Source organism: Muscardinus avellanarius, assembly GCF_963383645.1.
Source record: "Muscardinus avellanarius genome assembly, chromosome: 12".
NCBI classification, from domain to species: domain Eukaryota; kingdom Metazoa; phylum Chordata; class Mammalia; order Rodentia; family Gliridae; genus Muscardinus; species Muscardinus avellanarius.
The window spans coordinates 93,960,036-93,973,826 of record NC_137798.1 but is presented as its reverse complement, the minus strand read 5'-3'; the positions used below and the strand labels follow the sequence as shown (position 1 = coordinate 93,973,826).

The following is a 13,791-nucleotide window of genomic DNA, read 5'->3' as shown; positions in this document are numbered from 1 at the left end:
AGCTATTTTAATTTATTAATGTTGAATGATTAGTGACATAAAAAGAATTGTGAGAGACTGTGAAGACTTGTTTGTTTCAAGTGGGTCCCTTTATTTCGCCTTTGTTGTAGGTGTTGTTTGATGATATTGGACAGTCTCTGATCAGACTTGCCAGCCCAGATCTTCAGTTCCAGCTGATTGAAGCCTTTCTGCAGTTCTTGGGCGTGCCTTCCGGCTTCCTCCCGCCAGCCTCTTGTCTGTACCTGGCTATGGACGAGCACAGCATCTTTGATAATGGACCTTCCGATGAAAAGCCCTTGACTTTTTTCAACCCTTCGTTTTCTGGCATCAGCTGTATTGGCCGCATGGACCAGCTGGGCTGTCCTCGCTGGAGCAGGGGCCACAATCGGGAGGGCGAGGACTTCATCCGCAATGTCTTCCACCTTGTGATGCCTTTGTTTTCAGGCAAGCAGAAGTCCCAGCTCTGCTTCTCCTGGTTGCGGTATGAGATCGCAAAGGTAACTCCAGCCTCCTCCTCCCTGTGTGACTTTTTATCTCACGTCCGTATCACAGGTGGCATGGCGTCTCCGGGAACCGTGCCACAGCAGCTCCTCTGTGAGTGACGCCGGAGGGCACCACGCGTGGTTGCCGCCAGTCCAGGGCTCGGTGGCTGGAGCCGTCGTGTGGCCTACTCTTACCAGCTGCCTGCAGTGATATGGGCAGTTAGGGTTAAGAACCAGTGTAAGCCTAAGCAGGGTTATAGGATTAAGGGGCTTATTAGAATAGATAAAATAAGCTACTTACTCATCCCTTGTTTTATAGCTATCTGCTCAAAAATTAATCTCAGTCCACTATTCTGCCCTCTGCTGGCCGCAGTTAGTACTGACTCTTAACACTCAGAGTTCTGATGCTAATAACTATAGTGTGCACACATCGGATGATGTTAAAATTGTGTCTTTGAGCCAGGCCTGGTGGCATTGGCCTGTAATTCCAGTACTTGGGAGGCTGTATAGGAGGATCACAGGTTTGAAGGCAGCCTCAGCAACTTAGCAATACCCAGATTCCAGATAAAAAGGGTTGAGGGTGTAGCTCACGGGTAAAATACCCCTGAGTTCAATCCTGAGTAACCTCCCTCAAAAAAAAATTGTGTCTTTGAGAAAATGTAGTGAACACATCTCTAGGAAGAAGAAGATTTGGAGGATGTCGGCCATCAGCCTTTTTATAGACCTTTCACATGGAAACCTGGTGGGTTCATGGTGGCTTCCTGAGGCCTTGGTAAGAGCCCAGCTTCCCCCCGCTCAGAGAGCACAGTGCAGAAGGGGTAGAGACTTCGCGCTGTCAGGGCTCACTCATGCTTGCTCTCTCCCTCTCTCTGGTGGGTCTAAGGATGAACCCAGAGGCTTTCTACCTCTGAGCCACACACCCTGACCTACTTTTCATTTTGAAACAGGGTCTCACTAGGTTATCAAGGCAGGCCTCGAATCTATGATCCTCCTGTGTGAGCCTTCCAGGTGCTGGAGTTACAGGTGTGCACCACTGCACCCAGCTGCCCTCAGTATTTTCTAAAGCTGACAGCACAAAGAGACTGCTTGAGAATTACAGAGCATTCTTTGTTTCTTTTTGCTATAGGTCATTGGATGTCAGCGCACTAAAAACAAGAAGAGATTGAAGTCACAGGGGAAAAACTGCAAAAAACTAGCCAAAAACCTCCTGAAGGAGCCAGAAAACCGCAACAATTTTTGCCTCTGGAAGCAGTATGCACACCTGGAGTGGTTGCTTGGCAACATAGAGGATGCCAGAAAAGTGTTTGATACGGCCCTCAGCATGGGGGGCAGCAGCGAGCTGAAGGACCGGGAGCTCTGTGAGCTCAGCCTGCTCTATGCCGAGCTGGAGGTGGAGCTGTCGCTGGGCTCCGCGGAGGCCACTGCAGCCCGTGCTGTTCACATCCTGACCCGACTGACAGAGAGCGGGCCCTATGCACCCTTCACGGGACAGGTCTTGCCCACTCAGGTTTTGAAAGCCCGTAAGGCTTATGAGCATGGGCTGCAGGACTGTCTGGGTGAGAGCCGAGTCCCTGATCCAGCTCCGGCCGATTCCTTGAACTGTCTGAGTAGCTTGGCTAAATGCTTTATGCTCTTCCAGTATTTGACTATGGGGATTGATGCAGCTATGCAAATATATGAGCAGCTGTTTGCCAAACTGAAGGGCTCAGTTTTCCCAGAAGGCCCTGGCCTGGAGGCCAGTGCCAGCTTCCAGAGTCTGTCCAGTGTTCTTGAAGCTGTCACCCTGATGCACACAAGTCTGCTGAGACTCCACATGAAAGTTACTGTCTACCCTCTGGCTCCGCTGCGGCAGGCTCTCTCAGAGGCTTTGAAGCTATATCCGGGCAATCAAGTTCTTTGGAGATCCTACATACAGATTCAAAATAAGTCTCACAGTGCCAGCAAGACCAGAAAATTCTTTGATGCAATCACCAGGTCTGCCAAACCTCTAGAACCTTGGTTGTTTGCAATTGAAGCTGAGAAAATGAGGAAAAAACTGGTGGAAACTGTTCAGAGGTAATTACAGGCCACCTTGTTGACGTGTTTCACAACCTGTATGGGATGCTCGCTGTGTCCCTGTTTACCCCTTGCAAGGTCTCAGGTAGGCAGTCTTCGATTCCCTGTGTTAGACTCCATGGACACGGCACGGGCCTGGAAAGCCTGCCCTGGGTGCGTCAGGAGTTGTAGAGCAACTGTTGAAAGATGAACCAGAGACTTGGAACATAATGTCTTTCAGCCGGCGTGGTGGTGCACACTAGTATCCCAGCATTTGGGAGGCTGAGACCAGAGGATCACTGTTTGTAGACAGCCTCACCTACTTAGTGAGGCCCTCCGTAACTTAATGAGACCCTGTTTCAAAATAAAGAATAAAAAAATAGGACAGGGGGTATAGCTTGGAGGTCAAACGCCCCTGGGTTTCATCCCCAGACCCACACCAAAAAAAAAAAAAGAAAAAGAAAAAGAAAATAATGTCTTTCACCAGAGGCCAGGGGGGCTGTCTTCCTGAGCCAGACCTTTTGGGATCCTAGATGTGGTGTCTAATGTGTAGCTAACAGATCATCAGCGTCTGAGAAGCCGTGCTGAACGCATGGTGGTCAAGGGCACAGGCTCTGGAGGACAGAGAATACAGGCTCCCGTCCCTGTGCCAGCTCTGCCACCCAGGGCAAGTCACTTCACCTCCTCTGTCTAATGGGAATGATGAAAGAACCTACCTCCCAGGTCGCTCAGAGGGGCAAGGCCCGCGCCGGGCCAGGACCCTGTGCGGTCATTGGTAGCTCTGTTACCACTGGGAATGGGTCAGATGCCATCTTTTTTTTTTTCCTTCTTTTCTTTTCTTTTCTTTTCTTTTCTTTTCTTTTCTTTTCTTTTCTTTTCCTTTCCTCTTTCTTTCTTTCTTTCTTTCTTTCTTTCTTTCTTTCTTTCTTTCTTTTTTTGTGGTACTGGGGATCCTGGAAACCCTTCTACCTCCGGGCTACACTCCCAGATCTATTCTGTAGTTTTATTTGGAAACAGGGTCTCTTAAGCCATCGAGGCTGGCTTTGAACCTGCGTGATCCACGTGTATCCGCCTCCCAAGTGTGGGGATTACAAGCGTGCTGCCACCATGCCTGGCAGATGCCATCTTTTGACACAGTATATTACATCTGAAGCTTAAATGATAGTCTTGGGAACATATTAGCTTAAGCATCATTGTTCCTTCTGGAATCTTTGCTATTGCTTTACTTCTGCCTTGTGAATAGAGTTTCATTTTGCTTGCTTTTTATTTCTTCTACTGGGATTTTATTCACTCCATGTGAGTTTCACCTCATTTACTTTAAGTTGAAAGGTCTTTCCTTTTCAGAGACCAAAATTTGTATTCTGATACAGGGTAGGGTAGCTTCTTTATAAAACAGAAAAGGAAAGAGTTTGATTTCTGGACAAACGCACTGTGGCGCAAAAGCACAGAGCCCTGGCCACTGCCCTCCTCTGGCCTGGAGAAGCCGCCTCACACCTGTACTTGGCACCACCACACTCACAGCTGAGGGATGACACTCCCCTGTCACACTGGTCCAGTGGTTGCTGACCTTTGTGTCACTAAAGCATTACTCCTTGCTGGGATGTAGGGGCGAGAACTTGCCTTGGGGTTACAAGAGCCTTTGTCTTGCAGGGTAGGTGGCAGGGAGGTCCACGCCACCATCCCTGAGACCGGCTTGACACATCGCATTAGAGCCCTGTTTGAAAATGCGGTGCGGAGTGACAGCGGCAGCCAGTGCCCCTTACTGTGGAGGATGTATTTACAGTTTTTGGTAAGGAAATATTTTGACTTTGTGTTTTTGTTTTGACAGAGCTCTGCTCCCTTCCTGAGGGAGAAAGCACAGGTGTACAGTAGTTGCTGCTTGGAAAGATGGGGGGGCCCTTATTGTTACCTCACACCTTCTTGGGGTTGGCGAATCCTTATAGGAAACCTGGTGGAATAATGTCAGGTCTCTCAGGCTGTGGGAAGGAGTCACAGGTCACATATTCAAGGTATCTGTAGGATGAAGTGAATAAGTACTAGGCTATTTAGGGTACTAGAACTTAACAGTGGTGTCCCTGAGTTGACTTCATTAAGTCAGCAACTTGGGAAATGGTTTAAGAGCTTTCATTTGAAAGAAACCTACAGCTCTTTTGTCAGTCTACTTATATGACTTTTCCAGTCCTGAATCTGTTTTGTTATTAAATGATACCGTCTAGGATGTGTTTTTTAAAGTAGACGTTTCCAGAGCAGCTTCATATTCATTTTAAAAGCACCGTGGTGATTGGAGAGCTGAGGTGCCATTTGTTTTTGTGACTGTGTGTGTACTGAAAGGCGGTTTTTTGACTTCACACACTGTGAACTGGTTCTGCCTGGAGTCCAGGGCTTGACTTTGGGGTGGCCTCATTATTTGTTACAGTGCGTCCTGCTTCCAAGTTGCAGGGGTTTGTTTTTGTATTTTGGTGCTGGGGATTAAACTCAGGAACATTCTGAGCTGCACTCCTAGCCGCCCCCCCCCCCCTTTTTTTTGGTTGTACTGGGGATGGAACCCTCTGGGCTACACTCCCAGACCTATTTTATATTTATTTGGAAACAGGGTCTCTTAAGCCAGCGAGCTTTGAACCTGTGTGATCCTCCTGTCTCCATCTCCCAAGCGCGGGGATGACAAGCGTGTGCCACCATGCCTGACTCCTAGCCCTTTTTATTAGAGTCTCGCCAAGTTGCTGAGGTTATCCTGAACTTTCCATCCTCCTGTCTCAGCCTTCTAAGCTCTGGGATCGCAGGCAAGTACCACCGTGGGGTTGGCTCACGTCATTCTTTAGAAACACAGTTTCCTAGTTTTCCTGCTTATTTTAGTTCAAGGCTACACAGTCACATCCCACTGGTGTCTGATGAATATTGAACTGTTTAGAAGCCAGGAGTGACCTCCTTCAATAAGTTTAATGTGTAGCTCTGATTATTCTAACTTGATCAAAGTATTTGAATTTTTTTTTTTTTTTTTTTTTTTTTTTTGGTGGTGGTACTGGGGTTCCTGGAAGCCCTTCTACCTCCGGGCTACACTCCCAGACCTATTTTTATATTTTTGAAACAGGGTCTCTTACGCCAGCGGGGCTGGCTTCGAACCTGCACGATCCTCCTGTCTCTGCCTCCCAAGCGCGGGGATTACAAGCGTGCGCCACCACGCCCGGCTAGTATTTGAACATTTCTATGTGACAGCTGAGGCACAGAGAGTAAGAAAGTGCAGAAAATAAATGAAGGTTAGGAGAGGTGAGGTCTACCCCGACTCCTGTCTTAGATTCTAGAATTCACCTGGTGCATCTTCCTGACCTCTGGAAGGGGCCATGCACAGAAGGCATGAGGAACCAGGAGGACACATTATCTCAGGACAGCCATTCCTTGACACATTGAATAACAGTGGGCACATTTTTAGGAGTTGACCTCAGAGGTAAATCACAAACTTGGCATGGTGTTGCACGCCTATCATCCCAATACTTGGGAGGCTGAGATAAGAGGATGTTTCAAGGCTAATTTGGGCTACTTAGACCCTGTTTCAAAATAAATAAATAGAAGCTGGGCGTGGTGGCACAGGCTTATAATTCTAGTACTTGGGAGGCTGAGACAGGAGGATTGCAGGTTCAAGGACAGCTAAGGCAAGTAGTGAGACTCACCAACCTAGTGAGACCCTGTTTCCAAATAAGAAATAAAAAATCGGCTGGGGGTGTAGCTTGAAGGTAGATGCCTCTGAGTTCAATCCCCAGTACCACACACACTCACAAAAAGTAAAATAAACAAGTAGGGCTGGGAGTATAGATGAGTGGTAGAACCTCCCAGGGTTCAATTCCCAGTACCACACATACATAAAAAGTGAATTACTCTTATATTTATTATTCATAAAATTCAGTTTATACATTTCCCTTATATTTATTCTTTAGACCCCAAAACCAAATTTTATGATAGATTTCCTTGTGTGAAACAGAGGCCTAAGGGGCCCATGCTGGCGTGGGTGCTGGCTGTGGGCAGGGTGCTGCCTGCAGGGGAGATGATGGGGCTTTGTGCAGCAGAGCTCGGGGGGGGGCTGGGGTTCAGTCAGAGCCCTCCCTGATTTTCCCAGCACTGATATTCTGTCCATCTTTCCAGTCAAATGAAAGATCTTTAGATTTAAAAAGGGATAATTTGGGAATTTGCTAATTTAACTTCCCTAGTCTTATGTAGGTAGAGATAGGGTAAGGTGAAAATTTATAGTATTCTTACCAAAACTTTGCCATGAGTCAGGTTTGGTTGGGTTGTAGACCACAAAAAAAAAAAAAAAAAAAAAAAAAAAAAAACCCACAAACAAACAAAAAACTGTTGACTTGGAAAATAGACCTGGGCCCTTCAAGAATTTAGAAATTTGTCTGAAAATGTGGTGATAGAACTAAGGACTAATTAGAGCAGTGACTTCACCCAGCAGTTCCCGAGGCATCTGGGCAGGCTCCGAGCACTTACTAAGTAAAAACAATGAAAAAGCCAATTTGACACCCAAATATAGGCAGCGAGGACGTGGAGGCGGGAGGACTGGGGAGGGTGCCTCTCCCCTCCCCTGTGCCCTGCAGGCACAGGTACAGACCTGTGTGCTCGAAAGCTCCCCTTGATTGTTTGCTTTCCCCCCTGCAAAGATGATTGAGGGAATTAAAAGTTACTGTTGGCCATGGAGACATTCATATTGAATATCTTCATATTGAAGGGGAAAAGGAACTGCACAATCAGCTGGCACATTTTCTACTAAGGGTAGAATTTAGCAGGTTAAAACCTCGCTTTTAGAAAAGGCCTTCCAATGCACTGTTCTGTGTAGACATTAACACTTCCAGCCAAAGTTATTTTTGTTTTTTTGATAAAATTCAAGATTCTTTGGCCATGTAGATATACAATAAAAAGGAAAAAGGGGGAGAAAGGGGTTCCGAGTCAGAGAAGTAAAAGTACAAGGTTGTTGGGTGTGGGGTGCTCAGTTGTGACCCCGGTACTTGGGAAGCTGAAGTAGGAGGATCACAGGTTTGTGGTAGCCTCAGCAACTTGGTGAGGTCCTAAGCAGCTTCGCAAGGTTCTCTTCTGAAATTAAAAAAATAGAATCGGGCTGGTGTATAGCCCTATAGCTCAGAGATGGAATGCGCCTGGGTTCCATCCCCAGTACCACAGTGGGGGAGGGGTGGGACAAGGGTTGGTTAGTGTAAATGAGGCCAGGCCAACTGTTATTGTTGGCTGGTAATAATTCAGCTTAGGATCCTGTCCTCCCATGGTGACTTGGGGTCTGAGGTCTTATTCTTTTGAGGATTACATTCTAAGAATGGCTCTCAGGTCTTTGAGAGATGCTCTGAATTGCAAAAGGTAGCTATTTATAATTGTAAGCCCTTCTTTTAGTAAATGTGCAGTAGGTGGTGTTGGCCTGTGGAGCAAGGGCTCAGTTTTAATAGCAGCTCTCTTATTCATTAGCTGGCTTTTCTTTGATTCCATGCAAAGGCCCAGTTAGTGCCCTGGAAGAGGCCCCTGGTCAGGAAAGGTCCCAGGTATGTCTCCTTCTACTTTGGTCTGGGATAGAAATGGCATGACCGTAAGTTGAGACTAAGGTTTCAGGTCTAGAGAGAAAACCTGCTGTGCACTCTGACGTACATTTCTAATGGAAAATTTTACATTTAATAAGTAAAACCTGAGCCGGGCATGGTGGTACACGCTTGTAATCCCAGCATTTGGGAGGCTGAGACAGGAGGATTGTGGTTTGTAGACAGCCTCATCTACTTGTAAGGGTCTTTACAACTCAGTGAGACTTTGTTTCAAAATAAAGAATAAAAGCCAGGCATGATGGCCCACACATGTAATCCCAGTACTTGGTGAGGCTGAGACGGGAGGATCGCACAGGTTCCAAGCCAGCCTCAGCTACTTAGTGAGGCTCTCAGCAGCTTAGTGAGACCCTGTTTCCAAATAAAAAAATATAAAATAGGTCTGGGAGTGTAGCCTGGAGGTAGAAAGGCCCTGGGTTCCATCCCCAGTACACACACACACACACACACACGAATAAGAAATAGGGCTGGGGTATAGCTTGGATGTAGAATGACCCTGGGTTCCAATCACAGTACTGCAAAAAAAAAAAAAAAGTAAAACCTGGTAAATGGGTAAAGCTATCTTTTAGAGAAATGAGATAACCAAGACTCCTAGTTGTCTTTCTCTAAAAGATAGCTGTCATCAGATGGCACATGTAAAGCAGGCATGTTCTGATTTGTACAAGGCTATGAATCTCACTTCGTGGGTACGGTCTTTTTCTAAGCACTGTCACTAATGCCAAGGCAAGATGGTCTTCCAGTAGAGGAGGAGGAGATGCAGGACTTCCAAAAGTCAGAAGTATTAAACGCCAGCACTCTTGGACCATTTGTAGATGGGAAATGACCCTGCCACTTGAGTAGCCTTGAGAGTTTCTCCATACCTGGGCACCACTACCATCAGCTGCCACGATGCTGCTCAGCTACCACACGGGCAGCTACCAGCAGCGGGGGACCGTGTGCAGTTGTACAGGGGGGTTTCTGTAGCCTGGGCCTCTGCCTCAATGATCATTTTTGCATTTTTTCTTCTTCAGGTTTCCTTAGGAAACAAAGAAAGAAGTAAAGGTATATTCTACAAAGCACTGCAGAATTGCCCTTGGGCAAAGGTAGGTTTTCAAGGCCATGGTATCTTTAGATTCTCAAGGACCTTCCAGCCAGGTCTAGGCATCATTGGGGATGTTCAGCCTGGAGTGGCAGTACCCTGTCCCAAGGCACATCCAGGACCTTTTCCTAATGCAACTGCTCCCCATGGAGGCAGAGCCAGGTGGCCATCTTCCTTTCTCTGCATTGGGGCCGGGGCTTCATGGAGTGTGGCTATGGATAGCTGGTTTCTCAACCTTTACCTGAGAGTTCAGCCCAGATGCTGAAAGAGTTGGGGTCCATGTCCCAAGCAGGCCAGGAGACATCCAGAAATCGGTGGTGACTGCAGTGTTGCCCACACCTCTGGCCCCTTTGAAAAAGGAGGCCTCCCCTGGCATTACTGGTTTTCACTCTGCTCTTGTGAGTTCGGTGTCCTTCCTAATCCTGCCAGTGCTGCCTGAGCTGGGCCAGCCTGAGGGTGACGGGGCAGGCTTGCTGGGAACCCAGCCTTCCTCGGAGTTGTTCAAGCCTCACCAGAAGCGTTTTTGATGAGGCTGGTCTTTCTCTGCTCCCAGGTGTTGTACATGGATGCCATGGAGTACTTTCCCGATGAGCTGCAGGAGATCCTGGATCTGATGACGGAGAAGGAGCTCCGTGTGCGCCTGCCCATGGAGGAGCTGGAGCTCCTGCTGGAGGACTAGCGCGCCACCCAGCCGAGCGGGGGAGGAAGGGGAGCTTGCCCAGTGTGAAGCGGCTTCTGCTTGGAAGTGCTCTTTCTTGATCATTTGTGTCTGGGTTGTCAGGCTCTCCCATCTTGCCTGAGTTGCAGATGTGTAAATGACACAGACGCCATTGTTTTACATATTATATATGTGAGTATGTGTACATGTGTACAAAAATGAATTATGCTAAGTGGCAACACAACCTTTTGTGGTGGTGGTGTGTCAGGTTTCTGTGCCAGCATGCCCCGGTGCACATAGCCCTTTGGCGGTGTCCTTGGGGACCTGCCTGTCCCTTTTGTGTTTGGACATAAACGTCATTAACATTAGGGCCTCAGAGCAGATTTCACCCTTATCTTCGGTCCAGCACAAGGGAGGGCCATTTAACACTTGCTCTTCTGCCCTGTGTCAGGTGTATAGCCAATTTCTCCTTGTTCCCTGGGCCCTACTCAGTGGCTTCTGCCTGGGCGCACCAGCAGCATCCCCCGGGAGCTCCCAAGCAGTGCAGGCCCCCAGTCCTGGACAGTCCTGGGGAGTCAGCCTGTCTCCAGAAGCCCCGGTGCCGTGTGGGCAACAAGGCATGGAGCTCCCCGCCCAGGGCATGAGCTTCCCTCTGCAGGAGGCTCTCGGCTGATGCCATCCTAGAGAGCGAGCAGACACAGCTGGCACCTCCCCACCCAACTGAGCCTGCTTGCAGCTTGTGCCGAGCGCTCCACTGCCTGAGCCGAGAAGCCACGCCGGCCCTGCTCTGCTCTCGGTTCCTGAGGCCTGTGAGTAGGATGACAGAGACACCCCATCCACACTGCCTTGTGCAGCCATGTCCATCATTACGTAGCAGGATGGCCTGTCTTCCCTGAGTACCTGCTGTGAATCTCAGGTTGGGTTGTTTTTTGTGAGTGTTTTTTGGTCTTGGGGATTGAACCCAGGAATGTTCTACCTTTGAACTACACCCCCAGCCCTATTTTATTTTTGAAACAGGGGCTCACTAAGTTGCTGAGGGCCTTGAACCTGCAATTCTTCTGTCTGCTCCCCAAGTGTGGCATTACAGGCTTGCAGCCTTTTTTTTTTTTTTTTTTTTGAAAACCAGGAAATTTTATTATACTAACCCAAACTACAGTGTTCCCTGTGCAACCACTTTTGGGTCAAAAAGTAGAATTAAAGTATAGATGGAAGTTGTTCATATATTCAAACTACTACAGAGTCCTTATAAAATTATTGGTATCAAGGCAGGAAAAGGCTCCCAGCATTCCCCAAAAGAGATGAAAGAGAAGAAATCAGAATTTCTATCAGACACAAGCTATTCAAAGTTATTGGCGTATAATCAGTCCTCACCCAGAGATCGCATAAAACTAACATTAAGAACAGTATTATAAGACTTGTGCTTAGACCGACGTTGTGAATTCGCTCCCTATTTTGGCATTTTCAGAAGGATCCCATCCGTTCTGTTCGCAAAAACTGCAGGTACATTTGAATGGCACGCTGGTTGATTCACTCTCCCCTTCACTGAAATCGATGACATTTTGTTCTTTAACCTTCCGGGGACGCATGAGGCTTAAAAGCAATCTCATCCTCGACATCCTTTCTCTGCGCTCCGAGAGCACCGTGCGGATTCCTCTCCGCCTGTAGGGGTAGCCACCTCGGATTTCCCATAAGGCCTTTTCGCTTCGGGTACTGTTGCCTCGGTCCCTCGCGCGGAGGTCCCGTGGTGGGGGCGAGTCGTCCTCCGACTCCGAGGACGACTCAAACTCATCCCAGTACACTGGCTGGGCAGGCAGCTCGGTAGCAGGATCGAGGCTCAGGTTGCGAAGATCCTTTACTAGGGTCTCTGAGGACGCCGGCTGAGAGTCCCCTGATTCCGATGGGGAATTTTCTTTCTCCTCCACCATCTCAGAAACCTCCTAAGTCAGATCTGCTGGAAAATATTTCAAGAGCCTTTCTTGTAGTGATTGTATCTTGCTGAAGTTGTCTTAAGGGCTTCTTGGGTTTGTTTTCAAACTAATCATGGAGCGCTTGCAGCCTTTTTATCTTTTATTTTGAAATGGTCTCACCAAGTTGCTGAGGCAGGCCTCAGACCTGGGATCTTCCTGTCTCAACCTCCCAAGTGCTTTCACATTTGTCAGGAGTGCTGATTATTTCCCAAGGGAATTGCTCATCATGGTAGACCATGGGGGTTGGCCCCATCTTGGAACTGGGATAGCATTCCTTCTCTAAAGCAAAGTGGTGCTGACAAGGTAGATTGCTGGGCTTCAGGGGAGGAGGAGCTGGGAGGTGCCCCTGTGCTGTGTCCAGGTAAGAGGCTGCTGTGCTAGGCACTGATTATAATACATTTATTATCTTGCATTGAAGAGTGAAGACTTAGTGGTCCCTGGGAAAGGCAAATGCTTGCTGCAGAGAAGTGATCAGAGTTTACCCTAAAACGCTTCCACTGAGGACGGGCTTCAGAGACCCAGTGGCAATTCCACAGGCAGACAGGCCCAGAACCTGCACACCTGGGTGAGAAGCCTGTTGATACCCAACCACTTCGCTCCTGTATCTCCAGTGCTTGGCAATCTAGGTCTTGGTGACCATTGTAGAAAGAGTAATTCCAGCAATATTTTGGTCAGCAATCAAAGTGGAGAGGCAGCTGGAATGGGGCAGAGGCTGGGTGCAGATCAATCTGTGGCCCTGCCATAACCCCAGCTCCCCTTCCATGACACTGTAGGCACTGGGATTTTCTATGCCTGCTTTTATAGAACTAATACAGGGAGACTATCCCTACGGATAGAGGAAAGGGCTTTGAGATTATCAAGGAGGAAAAAGAAATGCTGATATGCTGGGTGTATTTCATTTAAAATCTGAAATTAGAGATGTTAGTGCTATGGTCTCTTGGCATCCATGGGGGATTGGTTCCAGGAACCCTGAGGCTCCCAGAATGTAAGGATACTCAAATCCTTTATCTAAAATGGCACAAATTTGCATATAACCTTTGCATGTTCTCTCATATACTTTAACTCACACCTAGATTACTTGTAACACTTAGCACAATGTAAATGCTGTGTAAACAGTTTTGCAATTTTTTTCAGTACTGGTGATTGAAGCCAGGGGGCTACACTACTTTTGCTGTAGTGTCCTGAATTGTAGACTGTCCTAATTTTGTGTTTGGTGTTTCCTTATGATTGGATTCAGACAAAGTGTCCTTGGTAGAAGTGTCACGAGCTACCCCATCCCTATTTTTATTCTTTTATTTTGAAATAGGGTTTTGCTAAGTTGTGGGAGGCCTAAGCTTAGGCTGGCTGTGAACCTTCAATCCTCGTCTCAGCCTCCCATGTACTGGGATTACAAGTGCGTCACCATGCCAGGTTCCAGATTTTTTTCGTTTTCTTTTTTGGCAGTAATAGGGATGAAACCCAGGGGCCTTCTACCTCTAAGCAATACCCCCCAGCCCTATTTTGTTTTTTATTCTTTATTTTGAAGCAGGGTCTCACTGAGTTTCAAAGGGCCTAAGTAGCTAAGCTGTCTGCACACCAAGATTCTCCTGTCTCAGCCTCCCAAATGCTGGGATTACAAGCGTGCAGCACCACGCCTAGCTCCTCCAGATGTTTTTCCCTGGACATTTTTGGCCCATGGTTGCTTAAATTCATGGATGTGGAGGCCAACTGTACAAAGAACTTTTTTTCTTAGCACCATTTGGGACTCAGTTGTTGATCATTCCCATACACGCCTCAGTAGAGATATCAAAGAGGAAATCAGTGTAGATAGGTACATCCATCTGGTCTTCAGGCCCCAGTCAAGCTTTGCCAAATGTCCTGGGGAGGAAAAGGACCCAACTTCTCTGGAGCAAGACTTGTATTTGGCGGTCGTCTCTCTGGTCTCTCAATCTGGAAGCTTTCCTTTGAGTTTCATGACTCAGACACTTTTGTGGTAGTGTCCTGA

At 47.6% G+C, this 13,791-nt stretch overlaps 1 protein-coding gene across 2 annotated transcripts in view; it reads left to right on the top strand.

Annotated features, from left to right (window-relative positions):
* Positions 1 to 9,861, top strand: part of NRDE2 (NRDE-2, necessary for RNA interference, domain containing) — a gene marked incomplete at both ends in the record, with an annotated part of 46,745 nt that extends 36,884 nt beyond the window's left edge. For both annotated transcript variants that reach the window (XM_080706991.1, XM_080706990.1), the window contains 5 exons: positions 111 to 497; positions 1,609 to 2,537; positions 4,167 to 4,305; positions 9,115 to 9,186; positions 9,736 to 9,861. In XM_080706991.1, coding sequence (XP_080563117.1) covers positions 111 to 497; positions 1,609 to 2,537; positions 4,167 to 4,305; positions 9,115 to 9,186; positions 9,736 to 9,861 — 1,653 coding nt within the window. The remainder of the gene's footprint in view (positions 1 to 110; positions 498 to 1,608; positions 2,538 to 4,166; positions 4,306 to 9,114; positions 9,187 to 9,735) is intronic.
* Positions 9,862 to 13,791: the final 3,930 nt, after the last annotated feature.